The sequence below is a fragment of the Vicugna pacos genome, chromosome 16 (genome assembly GCF_048564905.1).
Source record: "Vicugna pacos chromosome 16, VicPac4, whole genome shotgun sequence".
Classification (NCBI taxonomy): domain Eukaryota; kingdom Metazoa; phylum Chordata; class Mammalia; order Artiodactyla; family Camelidae; genus Vicugna; species Vicugna pacos.
The window spans coordinates 56,408,943-56,424,518 of NC_133002.1; the positions used below are offsets into that span (position 1 = coordinate 56,408,943).

Consider the following 15,576-nt stretch of genomic DNA (forward strand, 5'->3'; position numbering starts at 1 on the left):
TTGCTAAGGATTTAGGGTCCGAGGTAGGGACTTCAGAGTTCCCTTCCCAAGAAGGCACAGTCCAAAGTTTGATTGCAGAGTTCAGAAAACAATTTTCTCCCTTTTTCTCTGATATGGTCTTGTTGTTTACTGAATAAATGGCTGGATTGATGAACGAATGAATGAAATCCTGTACCTGTGAAAAACGATCATGTACAGATAAAGTCTTCAGAAGCCAGACTGCATTGTCACTGCCCAGTCTATGTGTTGGGTTTGTTTCTTTGTGCCATTCACTTCAGAAATGCACATCAAAGGAAGCATTGGCTATTTCTAAGGGGGGAGGGTATAGCTCAGGGGTAAAGCGGGTGCTCAGCATGCACAAGGTCTTGGGTTCGATCCCCAGTACCTCCAATAATCAAATAAATTAACAAACAAACAAACCTAATTACCTCCCCACCAAAAACAACAAAAAAGTAATAATAATTTTTAAAAAACAAAAGGAGTATTGACTATTTCTAACAGTCTCACAATCTAATAGTGCTAAAAAAGGGCTCATCTTGGAAAACTAAACAAGCATTCAATCATCACCGCTGCCAACTCATTTCTGGAACTCCTCTCTAAAAAATCCACTTTGAAGCCCAAAGCACAATATTGAAAATAGGCCCAAGGGTGCCAAATCACCTTCTTAGGGATGGGTACCCTAAGTAACTACCCAGTAAGTAGTTTCAAATTGACATATGCCATGTAGACACAGAAAAATTGTATGGAGAAAAAAAGTTTTTTAAGTTCTCTTCAGTTGAGCTTTTTTTATGTAAAGGACCCTAAAGTGAGTCCTCTGCAGTGTCCCACGGTGAGGTCAAGCCCTGCCTCCCTCGTCACCTGCTCTGTCTGGTGGGGTGGGGTCCCACAATGCTCTCACCTACCCCTACTGGGAGCAGAGACGCCTTCTAAGCCCTAAATCCAACTATTCCAAAGGGCTCCGTGTTCCAGCAGGCTAGAAACAAAACCCTCGAATTGTCACACTTCACGATCCCAGGGAGAAAGATTGTGTCCGAAGTGGAATGGAGAAATGAGCGTTTGGCAGCAGCCACGGGGCAATCTGGCAGAGGAGGCTCTGGCTGCAGTAGGAGACCAGGGTGGGGGAGAGGGTGGAGGAGGAGGACCAGAGGAGGGGGAGCCATTGGATGCTGTGGGGCTGTGGGGGCAGGGGAGGACACACAAATGACTTGTGGGGCTTGGAAGCCTCAGCGCCCCCTCCCCAGTCCAGCCACCTGCTCTGGGGCCTCGGGCATCCGGCAGGCACCGCGAAGCGTGGGACCAGCAAACAAAGCCAACAGGCCGCCCCCGCGCTGAGGAGAAGCTGACATCGTCATTTGTCTCTCCTTTTGGGGAAGTGGCCAGGCCTCAGCACTACAGCCTCAACCAGATCAATGCAGCCCCACCTGGCACTGCAATTAAAACCCGTGTCAATGCCCGTGGTCCTCATGGAGGCCCTCCTACAGAAAAAAGGGAAAATCTATCCTCTTTGCCACAAAGGAACTTTTGCACCACTCAGCGACAGCCTCTCTTGTGGCTCCAGCACGCAGCCCAAGAGCAGGCACTAAGGTGCCCAAGAGAGCTCTTCCAGACCCTTTGCCAAACCCATCTGGCTGTAAAAACTCCCCCAGCCGAATTTGCATCCGCCCTCAATGCCTCCGCATCTCACCCGAAACAAAAAGCTACAGCTGTCACTCCCAGCAAGGCCGCCCAGGGTATAGGGCCAGGGAGAAAGGAGATCCTTGTCAGTGATGCCAGAGGGGCCACAACTAACACGGGAGGGGGGACAGGGAGAGACTGCTTATCCAGAGGATTTCAGAATCTGCAGCAAGTGACTGGGTTCCAGGCACTGAGATCTCATTTCCAGTCCATCAGGGCTGCATCCTATCCTCAGACTGGCGGGAGGGTGGAGAGGGGAGGAAAAAGAAGAATGAAAGGCCAAGGAGTGGGTTGAGGGGGCTGGCTCATCCTTGCAAGGGCTGGCACCCAAGCTGGCAGAGACCTGATGAGGCGGTGAGTTCTGTGTGCTCACGCCACCCTGGGGCCAGCGAAGGAACTGCAGTCTCTTCGGAAACGGCATTTAAATCCATCAACTGCAGTTACTGGAGTAACTCCCAGCTTTTGCATCTTGGAGGACCCAGGCCCTCCAGCCTCGGAAATTCCTGACTCAGAGAGAGAGAGCGCTCCGTACTTGCTCTGCCATCAGAGACGCCTTTTGGGAGGAAGACCCCTCTGCCAACATCAAGCCAGCATCTCCACTTGCAGATCCTCTCCCATGGGCTTGTGCCTCCCCCACATCCCTTTAAAATGTAAATATTCTATGTCCTGTGGAGGGCGAACTACCCTTGTATCCACTAGCACAGGAAGAAAAGGACATGGAGAATGTCCCAAGCCAGAAGGAGTCGTCTGTGTGAATAGGACACGGTGGGATTCCTCACCACGGTCCCCGGCTGCTGGCGACACGGAAAAGCACAGACCCCAGGAGGGAACATGCCAGAACCAGGAGGGTGCCCCCAGCTTGTTAATTCTCTAACTTGGCCTGGATGCAACCTGCCTCTGCTCTTCCTTGACCTAAATACAAACTAAACCACAGAGACTCGTTTACTGGTCCCGGCCCATTTGTGACATCGCAACCCACCACTAACAAGCTGTGAGATACCCATTCCTACAAGAGACAGAGCATCTGCAGTGAGTCCGTGCCAAAGGACACCAAGGTGCTGCCCCGCTCCCCACACCCGGGTACCCCTGTCCGCGACGGTGTTTGCTGCTGAACGGAGTTTTTCCTTATGGGAGGGAAAACTCTGGTTCCATCTACCAGTAAAGCAGACGCTCCCAGACTCCACACCTGCACACACCCTGCCCAGCGCCCCCTCTACCAGTGTAACAGGATTCCTGGAATTGCGGGATGTGCTGTGAGTCCACAGGGGCCTGGGTAAAGAGACCGAGTTGCTTGGTGTCTGACCCAGGACAGACTTTTTGCTTCCCTGACCCAAAGTTTCTGCACCTCTAAAATGAGAAGGTTTAACTATCCAGGGTTCTCTGCTCGAGTCGGCCTTAACCTCATCCAGGGAGCTTTCAAAAAAAAACAATCTGGTCTCCATCCCAGGACCATTGTATCAGAATCGCTAAGGGTGGCACTAGGGCATCTTTTTTTGCTTTTTTGTTTGTTTATTTTATGAAGGGGAGGTAATTAGATTTAATTATTTGTCTATATTTGGAGGAGGTTCTGGGGATTGAACCCAAGACCTCATGCATACTAAGCATGCGCTCTACCACTTGAGCTATACCCTCCCCTCTAGAACATCTTTAGTTTTTAAAAACCCCAGATGATTCTGCTGGGCTCCCTGGTTGTAAGCCCTGTACTAGGTGCTCTCTGAGGGCCTTTTGACGTCCTGGAGTCTATAAACTTGATCCTAAAGGCAGCTCTCCTTACCTCTTTCCCCTTTCCCAGGAAGAGGGCTGCCCAAAGAGCAGGCTAATTAGGCGATTCAGCCTGAGAGTGGGAGGGGATACATCACACAGCAAGACAGCACCAGACACTTGTCACCTGGCTCGGTCTGGAAGCAGGTGGAAAAAGGGTCCTAGAAAAGACTGGGTGGTTGTCAGGGCTGCAGAGAACTTGGAAACAATCCAGAACTCATCAACAAACACCCAGAGATTAGGGGATAAATGGAAAGGAAAAGAGTTTAAAACAATTAAGACTATTCATAGCACCCCCTCCATTTTAATCAGCTTCCAGGAGTGACTGGAGGAAGGAAGGAGCCCCCTTTTCCAACAGGCTGCTCTGCATAATCATGCTTCAGGCATTGGCACCTGGGAGGGCAGAGTGGGTAAGCTCTGTCACTTGGTAGCTGTGTGGCCTTGGGCAGAGTACTTAACCTCTCTGTGCTGTGGTTGCTTCCTTCACAAATGGCAATAGTCATAGTGGTGACAGGCTTCAATGAGATTACGTGAGTTCACATAAAGTGTCCACTACGGTGCCGGGCACACAGTAAACCCTTAACAAGTGTTAAAAATTATTCACAGGGAAGGTCCCCGCACCTAAATTAATTGGGGAAACATCACTGGGTTTCAGATAAACAGGTTTCTTCATTGTGAGATTTCTTGAAATAACAGTATTAATAATAATAATGGTGTGTATCGGAAAGGTTGAGAGGATTAAATGGAATAAAGGATGTGAGGAATGCTCAGCACCCCCAAACACATAATGGGTACTTAATAAATGCTACCCAGGAGAGTTATTAATAAACACGGGGGTGGACCTTCAAGGGAAGGAGCGGACACGCAGCGCTTCCCAGACTTGCGCTCTTTTCCTACAGAGCATCTTGCAGAATCAGTGCTATCACACGTGCTGGGAAAACCCCAGGAGAGGACAGCCACGTGTTTTCCAACTCCGTCACCAAGGGGCTTTAAGGAAAGGATGCAGGCCAGGGTGAGAGTGACCGGGATCTGGTTATCAGGAAGAACACACTGCTGGAAGGAAGTGCTGGACCAGGTGAGGGGGGAGCCGGGAAGGGGAAGAGCCGGGAATCCTCCTGTCCGGCTTCCACACACCGTGCTGGGGGGCGCTCTGTGGAAGGGGCAGGCCTCTCAGACCCAGAAGAGCTGATTCAATTCGACTTTGCCACTCGCTGTCTGGATGACCTGGGCAAGTCACCAGGCCTGTCTGAGCCTGGTGTCTTTAACTGTAGAATAATGGAATGTGGACTATAAACTTGAGCATTTCTAAGGTCCAGGATTCTACGTGGATATTGAAATGAGGGGGAGGGCAGAGGAAAAGGAACAATATGTATAGGGTGGTGTCTTCTGACCACGCTCCCTGATTCTCAACCTATTTGGGGTGATTTTCAGAGAGGTTCTGATGCCGATCCTCTTACTCAGCCATTGTGTCCCCTATGGATTGAGGAATCTCATCAAGAAAAATTGCTAACTCCTACCTGTTAAGGGTTAGGGAAGAGAGAAGCAAAGAAAGGGCCTTCTGCATCTGAAGAGACCATTAAACCCACAATGCTAAATGGTCAGAGTTTTAAAAGAGGTCTGGGGACCATATTCCACATTTTCCAAACCAACCATCAGGACTCAAGACGTCAGAAAGGGTTTCTTGTGCCACCAGGTCTCCAGGAGTCTCGGAGATGGAATGTGGAAGCTGACATCTCAAATTTTGGTAAAAGGCACACGGTGTGTGGGTGACAAGGGACAGAACAGCTGAAAACAGGAGTGTCCCAGGAAGTCCAGGTCACATGATGAACACGCAGGGGACCTTCTCCTCCTCTGTACACCTGTGTGTTCCCCACCGTAGGAGCCCTGCCCTTCCCGCAGCCCCAGAAATGGTGAACCTCATCCTCAGCATTCCCATGGAGACAACAGAAACCACATCGGATGCTTAGCTGTGCACCCATCACTCCCAGCTAGGTCCAAGCCTCCTCCCAGGGCTCTCCCGCTTTCCTTTAGGCTTAATTGCAAGACTTCCTTCCACTAAACTGATTGCAGAGTAACTATTCCCTGCCATTTAATTTACTAAGCCGCTAAGAGACTTAATGACCTACTTGGGACTTGGGCATTCACGTCGGCGCTCCTGGGCTGTGCACTTCTCTTCAAGAGGCTGAATTCACCAGTATCTCCCCATGTCACAGGCTAAGCACTGGCCTGGTCCTTTGTCCAGCTCCTGTTCATAATTTCCTGCTGCCTATTGTCTCTCTGATAAATGCTGTAAGAGAGAAGGGTATTGTTTAATTGCTTTAAAGATATCAAACAAGCCAGTGTGGAGGTTATCTCCTCCCCAACCCCTCTATTTTTCTGGCTCAAGGTTTGGTTACTTAGTTACTCAGCAAGCTGCAGAGCGGGGGAGGGGGGTGCAGCCCCAAGGGGGACAGTGCAGACTTCATTCAGCAGATGGAGGGGAAGTCGAAAGAACAGCCATTAGGACTCAAAGAGGGACCCGGAACCTGAGGGTAGCCGCCAAGTGCAGGTGGTAGCAAAATTGAACGGCGCTTTTAAGGCATTCAAAGCGGGGAGAGGGAGCCTCTATTATCCGACAAAATCAACAATTGTTCTAGATTAGGCAGGTTCTGCTGTCAAGGTCAAGGCTGTTCAGACCCCACTCACCCAGCCCTGCGGTGGAGACAGGCGTGCCTGAGGTGGGTCGATCAGCCAGCACTTTTTCCAGGCTGGACTCATCCCATCTGACCTATGCGGGGAGAGGGGAGGGCAGACCTCCCAAGGAAAGCATGGCGAAGGGGGATGTCAGTGTATCAGACCACCCGAGATAACCAGCCTCGTTGGAGAAAGTCATGGAGAAGACGTGACTGCTGGTTGACCGGAGAGCCGGACCCGGGCAATTGGAGGGAGCTCAGGGCCCCCTCCCTTGTCCTCGGAATGGACGTTCCCTCACTAGGAGCTATTTCAAAGACACAGCCTTGAGAGCAATGTGTTGCTGAGACCATCTGGACTGAATATATGACTGAACCCTGATAAGGCCGCTGTATACACTTCTAGGATTCTGGGGGTACGGGCGCGTCCTGCAGGGCCCAAGATAAGCCTCCTCTGTAAGTTCCTGCTTCTTAAACCTGCCACCTCCCGATCTGGAGTGTCTGCCTCTTTCTTCCGCCTCTCTTTGCCCTCCGTGTACAGGGGAAGCAATTTCGAATTTCACCTGGGAAACTCCAAAGGTTGCAAACCAACAAGCAGACAGGGTCGGGTCGGGGTCGGGGTGTGGGGGCGCCAGCTACTCGCCCCAGCTAACTGCCCTGAAGGGAGATGGTTATTCAGCTGATCCTTTGGGGGCAACCTGGTTTTGCTGGTAGTTCTCATATAAAACTAAAAAACAAACAAACTTGCATTGGCCCATCAGGGCTACCTGCAGGGTGGAGGGGAAGGCGGGTATTGAGAGCCACTGTTTCATGTCTTGCATAGGTTAGAAAACTAGTTATTATTTTTTTAATGATACAAGAGCTTGGCACCAGCCGTTCAAGACCTTTGGTCCCCGGGAAGGGAATTTGAGAATGGAGTCGGCATTTCCCAGATCTTCCTTCTCCTCCTCTTTTCCTGGAAACCAGTTTGGTCATTGGTTGTAAACTAGAAGTAGCAACAGGCTCCAGTGCAGCAGCCGTGTCCCCCACAAGCGGGCGTGTGGAGGTCTCTTGAGCTCAACTCCACTCTGCTCCCACCCCCCTACTGCCACCACCCCTCCCTCTACCTGCTAGGAAGGGAGCAAGGGCGCGCCTCTTCTGGCTAGCAACCCACCCCACTCCCTCTACCTGCACACAAGAGAGAAGCGGACTCCCAGACTGGCTGGGACATGAGGCAGTTATCCACCCATCCAGCCTCTGAGCCCCACGATAATGATTCAACATGACCGACATCTCAGAAGGAGACAAAACCAGCGGTAACCCCTGATTTCCACCTTCGCAGTGGGTACCTCAGGACACAGTGTGGCCAAGATAGAAACTAGCAGTTGATTGCTGCCTTGCCTGGTGGTTCCCTTCCCGGGTCACTCACCTGTCCCTTGGGCTCACTCTAGCTGCTGAACAGCCTGTGGGGTGTGACTTTCACTGATGAATTGCACATCAGATAATAGCGTGGACAGTCAGAGGCAGCTCAGCCCACAGAGAAAACTGTTGTTGGCGTTTGCTTTTTGTTTTCCCATCCTCTAAAACTGTACTCAAGGATGGTGAGAGAGTGTGTGTGTGTGTGTGTGCGCTTGGAGGAAGGTTAGGAAGGAGAGGCTGCAGGATTGATTATGACTTATTAAACTATTGGAACAGAGGCTGAATCATCACAGTCAAAAAATAAATAGCTGTAACTTAATGTGACACAACTCCCACTTCTTGTACGTGTCCCTTTGCTCCCTCCCAGCAGGTAGGAGGAGGGGCTGTGCCCAGTGGCACCAGCAGGTGCCCACTGACAAGGTTAAGGAAGACGACTGCCTGTAAGGTCACTGAACCTCCAATCTGTGGAAAGCTGGGAGAGCTGGGGTAAGTCGCTCCCCTGCTAAGCCTCTGCTCCCTGAACTGAAATTTTGAATGCATGTGCGGTCTCACACCCTGTGCACCGGGGCGTTGGTTGGCCACTGCATGAAGTGCTTTCCCCCTGGACCCATTTTCTCCCGGCCCTTTCCCTGGCCCTGCGCCTGGGGGTGACCCATGGTCGACACAGTTTTGCAAACTTGTCTGAATGAAAAGAGAGCTGAGGTCCCAGAGCGAGTCTGGGTCACCAGGCCGCCACTTCAGCTGCCTGGAATATGCTGGGTGAAACAGAACCGATTCTGTGAAAGCGGAGGGAAGACAGCGAATGTCCCTACCATGGGTCTGGGGGAGGCTGAAATCGTTGGACCCTTCCCGCTCCGCACGCGGGTCCCTCTACCCTGGGTGCTGCGACCTCAGCCAGCCGCCACCCGCAGGATTCTGCACACCTCCCCTACCCCCGCTCACCCCTGTCCGCCCACAGGACCAGGCAGGCGGGGCGAGCTGCCGTGACGTAATCGGGGGGAGGGGGTGGGGGAATGAGCCGAGGGGCCCGCGATCCGCACCGCCAGTCCAGGCGGCGCAGCCACCTGCGCGCGCGCGCGCTGGTCACCCGCACCCGGAGCCACCCGCGGCTCGGCGCCCGGGGTCTGCGGGCAGGACGAGCTCTCGGCGGCGCCGAGGGGCCAGCGGAGCGGGCAGCTGTGGACACGGAGCGCGGGGTGCCGGCCAAGCGGCTGCGCGCCCGTGCGCCCTGCTGGGTTGGGGACAGCCGCTGGTTGCCGGCGAACCGAGCTGACGGATTACAGCGGAAAAGCAAAGGTGAGGTGTGTTGGAGTGCGTGCGTGTGTGTGCGTGTGTGTGTGCCAGTGAGAGAGAGAGACAGAGAGAGAGGGAGAGAGAGACGCACTTGGGCACCTGGATGAATCTGCATGGTGGTGCGCGCCCTGGTGTGCCTGAGTGTATGTCCCGGTGCGTGTTTCTCCACCTTTGTGCTCTGGGGGTGGGGGGAGGTAATTTTAGTGGGAATTAACGACAGCCTGTGTCCCGGCGTGAGCAGCGCACAGTGGGTCATGTGTGCTGGAACGGACGTGTCCGCACAGCTGCATGCTAGTGTGGGAGGCATGCGCCCTTGTCCAGTCCTCGTCTCCCAGCCGAGTGTCCCGGTGGGAGCTGTGAAGGGGACAACTTCTCTCCCAGCCGCTTGCAAAAGAGCCCCGAAGCGAGGGGGGCGAGGCCGGCGGGGAGACACCGAGGGGGTTCCTGCGGACGCGCACCCCCGAGCCGAGCGTGTGAGCGGCAGGCGGCGGAGCAGAGGAGAGAGGGATTTCTTTCTCCCTTGTTCTTCCTCGTCCCGCCTCGGAGACGGATCCAGAGCGGTATAAGGTCCGCTCTCCCAGCGCTGGGGCGGAGTGGACAGTTTGCCTAGGTTTCAAGAGACCAAGTCTCTGTGTGGCCCCGCGCCCCGGAGCCGCCGGCCAAATCCCTAAGCAGCTATCGCCCGCTCCGAGCTGTCCCAGATCTGCAGGTCCTGCTCTGCGTTTAGAGATGCGGGTGCTGCCTGGACAATCTTTAATCTCCCCCTCGTCCTCCTAGAAATAGCAGGGAATCCTTTAGGAAACGCTTGGGTCTGATGGTCAGCGAGTTGGATGAAGAAGAGAATTTTTCTGCGCCAGCCTGGGGAACCACCTGGTTGGTCTGGAGTCTCAGCTCCCTCCCATGCCCTTCGGCCAGCATTGCCTCGGCTTTTCCTAGGCGCTCTAGCGCCGCGGTGGCCCGCACCTGACTGTTGTCTCTCCCCACCGGTGGGGCTCCCGCTCCAGCGGCCCAGAGACCCACTCAGGTTTAGGAGGCCCTAGGGAAGTTGGGGTTTGGGCTGAATAGGGGGAAGATGCTGGAGAGAAGGGAAAAAACTGGTGCTGAATAGGATTTAGGACCACCCTTGATGTGCCGTCCCCATCCCAAAGCTCAATTCTTAGGCTGGGAACCACAGCCCCTCTGAGAGGGGAGGGATGCCGGACTATTCTCAGGGTCCCTGCCAACAGAGCCGCACTCAGTCTCAGAGGAAACCAACAAGCAGGCAATTCCAGAATCTAACAATTCTTAGCCTGGAAAAATAAAGCAGAAAACCAAACTTCCTGGTGCATTTAATTTAACCACAATTCAGCAAGCAATGTGCCTGGCATTGGACTCCACTTTCAATGAGACACAAATGAAACAGAGGTCACTCAGAGATCTTAAGCAGCTGACTTCACTGTTGATGAAATGATTCACTGTGATTCAAACTCATTTCTTCCTTGGAGGAGGCTTTTCACTCTGGACTGACCGCCCAGCTTACCATCTCTGCTTTCACCAAGCTCTGAACTCTGTCTGTTGCTGCCTCTCTCAACAGTGGAGAATGCTGCTTCTCAGCCTATTTCGGAGAAAAAAAAATGACCCTACACAATTCCATCCCTTTAAGTGAGACTCCAGCCAAATAGTCAGAGTCAGGGCTGGAGATCAGCATTCAATCCTCCCTCACCCACCTGCATCATGATCTCTATCCCAAAAGCTCTAGACAGGACTTCTTCAGCCCAGGGATCTTCAGTCTTACCCAGACATTGGAGTGTGACCTTGCATGTCACATAGATGGGCAATGCTGGTGATTAATGTGCTCTCCAATACAGGCAGCTTAAATAGGATTCTGGGTCGGAAGAATTAAAGTAACTAACAAAACAGTTGGAAATGATATTGGAAACCACCCAAGTTAATACAGGGATACCACAAATGGTTTCTTGAAAGCTTCTGTTTTGAACAGCTGCCAGTTTATGCTTTTTACCCAACGCAGACATTGAATCCTGGGTCCCCAAAGTACTTTGCAGAAAGGTCAGTTACAAAGCCCAGACCGCACTTTACGGACAGTCGTGTAGTGGTGAAATCGGCACAGAGAGGCTAAGCAGTGCGCCCGGCGGTGCGGAATGAATCAAGAGGCAAAGGTGGGCCAGGATCCTGAAGCACCTGTTGCTGCTGAGTCCTTGTAAGCCATCAACAGTCTCTCCAAGCATAAAGGAGCGATCTCCAGTCCTCACTCAGGCCCCAGGAAAAGCGCCCTGCCCAGGGGAAATGTGTCTGCCAAGTGAATTACTCCCACCATGTGCTGAACACATCACCCCTTTTCCATCTTCCATCTTCCCTCTTCCCAGAATGACCTCTTCCCTGCCCTCCTCCCTTCACTCTTTATACATTCAAGACTCAACTCGAACACTCCTCATGTGAAGCCTGCCCTGCATCCCCCAGGAGAGGAAGGCATTCTTAAGTCCTTTGTTCATGTCTCCCTGCAATTCACGTCCTATAAGAGCTGGCTTCCTTCCTGTCTTGCCTCCTAAGTTGTCACCTCATCTCTGGCTCATTCCTGTGAACAAAGAAGTTCCCCAGGGATATTTTTAAAATAAATCATTTAATGATGTGCTGAGCTATTGTTTTATATCTTAGGCCAAGCCAGTGGTGTTAACACTTATTTTCTTGGCATGGAGGTAACACAGGAGTCGGCTGCTTCAAACCAAAGCCCAATTATCAGCCACCAGTTTTCCAATCCACCAAGCAGCAGGCGTGATGCTGGGAAAAGTGCAGAAGACTTGGATGTCCTGTGTTCAAATCCCAGCTCCACCAGTTATGTGCAAGGGAATGGAAGCAAGTTCCTTAAACTCTCTAAGCCTCAGTTTCCTCATCTATAAAATGGGGATAATTACCCCATCTCATAGGATGGCTGGGAAGACCAAGGGGATAGTGGGTGTGAACAAGCTGCATCAGTGTTTGGAATTCACTTCTGTGAATGAGCCTGCCTCCCTCACACCTGGCTCCTGTTTTTGTCCTTCATCAGGAGATCGAGGGCAAATTCTCTGGGGTGTGAGAACATGAATATCTTGCTGAGGGACTTGGGAAAGGACTCTCTGAGGCATCAGGAAGTCAAGCCTTGGGTACTGGAGAAATGCAAACAGAAGAAACAAAAATCAACTAAAGCATACATTTAAAAAATAAAAGCAAACCAGATTTTTATCTGTAACATTTAAGACTATACATTGGTTCACTATGTAGGCAGATTTTGATAAGTTAGAGATAAATAAGATGGTAGATGAAAAAGGGGGAAAAGATAACATTTTTTAAAGTTCTGATTGTGAGCCCAGCACAATGCTAGGCATTTTCACACACACTTCATCACTGAACCCTCTTGACGCCCCCATTTTAACAAATCAGAGTCAGAGCGATTAAGTGCCAGGCACAGGTCATGTGGGCTCCACGGTGGAACCCTAGGTTTTTTCACCTCTAAAGTCTGGGATTTTTCCACTATGAGGTTTTCAGAATGGAAAGATTCCAACGCCATCAGCAAGACAGCATAGATTTCCTCCCAGGGAAAGGCCAAGAATGCCGGTGTCAAGCTCCTCTGAGGTCAAGGGCTGGACCTCTCCAAACTCTGCCTTTTTACAGTTTGGATCAGTCAACTTCTTAGGGATCAAAGTACGCTGTTTTGCAGCCACAGCCTTCTCCCACATGTGCGTCACCAAAGACGACAAGATAAACTGTGATGACTTACCCTTCCCTGCTATTGGAAAAACAACTCAAAAAGTCTGCACAGTGATGAGAATGGGCTGGGAGTTCTAACACTGATGTAAGACAACACACTTTTCGACTGAAGAGTGTCTGAGAGGGCAAACCAGAAACACGGAACGTTGGTGAGAGGTTAAGTAGCCTCTGACTGATGAGCCAATCTTCCTTTTTTCCTTACAGATGTCACAGTGGATCTTTTGCCTCCAAGACCCGTTAAGGTGAGAACAAGATCTTCAGCTGGTTGGAACGAGCCTCAGATTGTAAGGCAGCTGTGGACATGGCGTATGAACTACTCAATGGGAGCCAGCCATGGCCTCCCTCTCCATTCGACCTCAATGGCTCCGTGGCGGCAGCCAACATTTCAAATCAGACAGAGCCATACTATGACCTGACCAGCAATGCAGTCCTCACATTCATCTACTTTGTGGTCTGTATCATTGGGCTGTGTGGCAACACGTTGGTCATTTATGTCATCCTCCGCTACGCCAAGATGAAGACCATCACCAACATTTACATCCTCAACCTGGCCATCGCGGATGAGCTCTTCATGCTGGGGCTGCCCTTCCTGGCCATGCAGGTGGCCCTGGTCCACTGGCCCTTTGGCAAGGCCATTTGCCGGGTGGTCATGACTGTGGATGGCATCAATCAGTTCACCAGCATTTTCTGCTTGACCGTCATGAGCATTGACCGATACCTGGCTGTGGTCCACCCCATCAAGTCGGCCAAATGGAGGAGACCCCGAACGGCCAAGATGATCAGCGTGGCTGTGTGGGGAGTCTCTCTGCTGGTCATCCTGCCTATCATGATATATGCTGGGCTTCGGAGCAACCAGTGGGGGAGAAGCAGCTGCACCATCAACTGGCCAGGTGAATCTGGGGCATGGTACACAGGCTTCATCATCTACACCTTCATCTTGGGGTTCCTGGTGCCCCTCACCATCATCTGTCTTTGTTACCTGTTCATTATCATCAAGGTGAAGTCCTCTGGAATCCGTGTGGGTTCCTCCAAGAGAAAAAAGTCTGAGAAGAAGGTCACCCGGATGGTGTCCATCGTGGTGGCTGTCTTCATTTTCTGCTGGCTCCCCTTCTACATCTTCAATGTCTCTTCTGTCTCTGTGGCTATCAGTCCCACCCCAGTCCTTAAAGGCATGTTTGACTTTGTGGTGGTCCTCACCTATGCTAACAGCTGTGCAAACCCCATCCTGTATGCCTTCTTGTCTGACAACTTCAAGAAGAGCTTCCAGAATGTCCTCTGCTTGGTCAAGGTGAGCGGCACAGATGATGGGGAACGGAGTGACAGTAAGCAGGACAAATCCCGGCTGAATGAGACCACGGAGACCCAGAGGACCCTCCTCAATGGAGACCTCCAGACCAGTATCTGAACTGCCCGAAAAAAGTCAATCAATAAAACGCCAAGCTCTGCTGACTGGCAGTGTGCTCCCCACCGCGCCCCGTCCCTTCCTCCCACCCATCACACCTGGCTTCTAAAATAGGGAATTGCTCAGCATGAGCCCAATTCAGAGAACAGTGTTTGACTCAGGCTTGTCTGAGTGAATGATAATGCATTAAATTGATTACCTCCCCCCTTAAAGTGAACATTTCAATGCAGGCAGACAATTCAGCGTCTGGAGAAGAGATCATGCCTGGGTGTGATCTTTAGAAATGTTGAAGCTCAACAGAAATAGAAAACTCTGTGCTTGCGTGTTTAAAACTCAATGCGTAATCTTGTGGTCGTACATTTATACTTGTATATTTCGATGTCATCCCTGTACAGTCATTCCCTGCGTTTCCTGAGTTCAAGTACACAAGTAGCAAGTTCAAATGTGCTTAGTATAGTTGGACATTTATTTCAATATGGTACCTGCGGAAATGGACTTACCATGAAGCCAATGAAGTTTAAGCTTCAGGGATCTCTCTTGCTTGGGCAGTATGTTTACATGGCCATATGTTTTTGTAAAAAAAAAAAATTGTACAAGTAAGGTATTTTTGTATTCTCTTTCTTAAAGAGATCTCCTTAAACTGTATAAGTTTCCAGCCTCACAAAACCTTTCTCTGCCCCTGGGTATTTGCTTCACCAATTTCAGGCAAGTCAGGTCAAAGGAAGAATGGAGGGAGAGAAGATATTTGAGGACCCAGAACATAAATTTACGCGTCTTCTCTTCTTAGATATAATCAAAGAATTATTCATCTGCCCAAAAGGACTTAAAATGGTCCTGATCATCTATCATTGCATTTATCAAGACAAGGTCTGCTTTGTTATAAGATTGCACATTTTTCTTCTCAAATTGCTTAAACTTTTCTTAGGAAGCCATAGAGGGGGTGTGGGGTCGGGTAGGAACCACAAACATGAAAAGGAGAAAATGGACTGTAATTCTTGTGGGAAACAACAGTATTCTCCCCACTGTGAAAATAAATGAGTAAGAATGAAGGAAAATTACACCTTTATGAGAAACCATGAAATTGCTTTTTAAAATGGCAGACATGACTTCCTAGCGAAGGAAAATGGAATTCAACCACCCCTTAAAGGGTTTTTTTTTAAGAAGTTGATACAAAGCTGGACACTAAGGAAGTCACAGTGCGTGCTAGAGACTTGAGGTCATTGTTCCAAAGATGTAAGCACACACACCAGCTGATGACTAGGTCGCCTGCAGGGGATGTGCAGATGTGAGAGTTGGAGGGGACCCCGTCCCTCATAGGTATGGTCGTGCCCCCTTCCTCACCCTCATCATGGACATTAAACATGGACCTTTAATCCACGGACTCCCTGAGCTATTCCTCAAGCACTGTCGTAGACAGGCACTCCACACCATCAGGGACATTTTTCTGTTCCTGAAATTGCAGCTGGGCTTGTAAACCAGCAATAGGCAGAGAGATGGTGCCCAGTTCATTGGCTGATCAGTTTCCAGGGAGTGAAGACATATACACTTGGGTGTTCGTCAGGACACCATCATCTCTAGGTTTATATGAAAGCCTCACTCTTAGTGTCTCACACATACATTTTACCATATTTAAAAATA

General features: G+C 50.8%; 2 protein-coding genes across 19 annotated transcripts in view; one reads left to right on the top strand and one right to left on the bottom strand.

The window, feature by feature from the left end:
• SLC39A11 (solute carrier family 39 member 11) overlaps positions 1 to 15,576 on the bottom strand; it is a 348,535-nt gene that overhangs the window by 317,965 nt on the left and 14,994 nt on the right. For 15 of the 18 annotated variants that reach the window (XM_031685688.2, XM_031685686.2, XM_072939509.1 and 12 more), the window contains exon 2: positions 5,562 to 5,722. The exons of 2 other annotated variants lie outside the window; for them this stretch is intronic. In XM_031685688.2, the coding sequence (XP_031541548.1) occupies positions 5,562 to 5,576 (15 nt within the window). In that variant the 5' untranslated portion in view covers positions 5,577 to 5,722. Of the gene's footprint in view, positions 1 to 3,448; positions 3,597 to 5,561; positions 5,723 to 15,576 lie in introns of all 18 variants that reach the window. One more of the 18 variants, XM_072939503.1, reaches the window with a different exon arrangement.
• SSTR2 (somatostatin receptor 2) lies at positions 8,548 to 14,513 on the top strand. The gene is made up of 2 exons (XM_006199350.2): positions 8,548 to 8,798; positions 12,741 to 14,513. Exon 2 carries the CDS (start codon positions 12,838 to 12,840, stop codon positions 13,939 to 13,941), a length of 1,104 nt encoding a protein of 367 aa, XP_006199412.1. The 5' UTR covers positions 8,548 to 8,798; positions 12,741 to 12,837; the 3' UTR covers positions 13,942 to 14,513.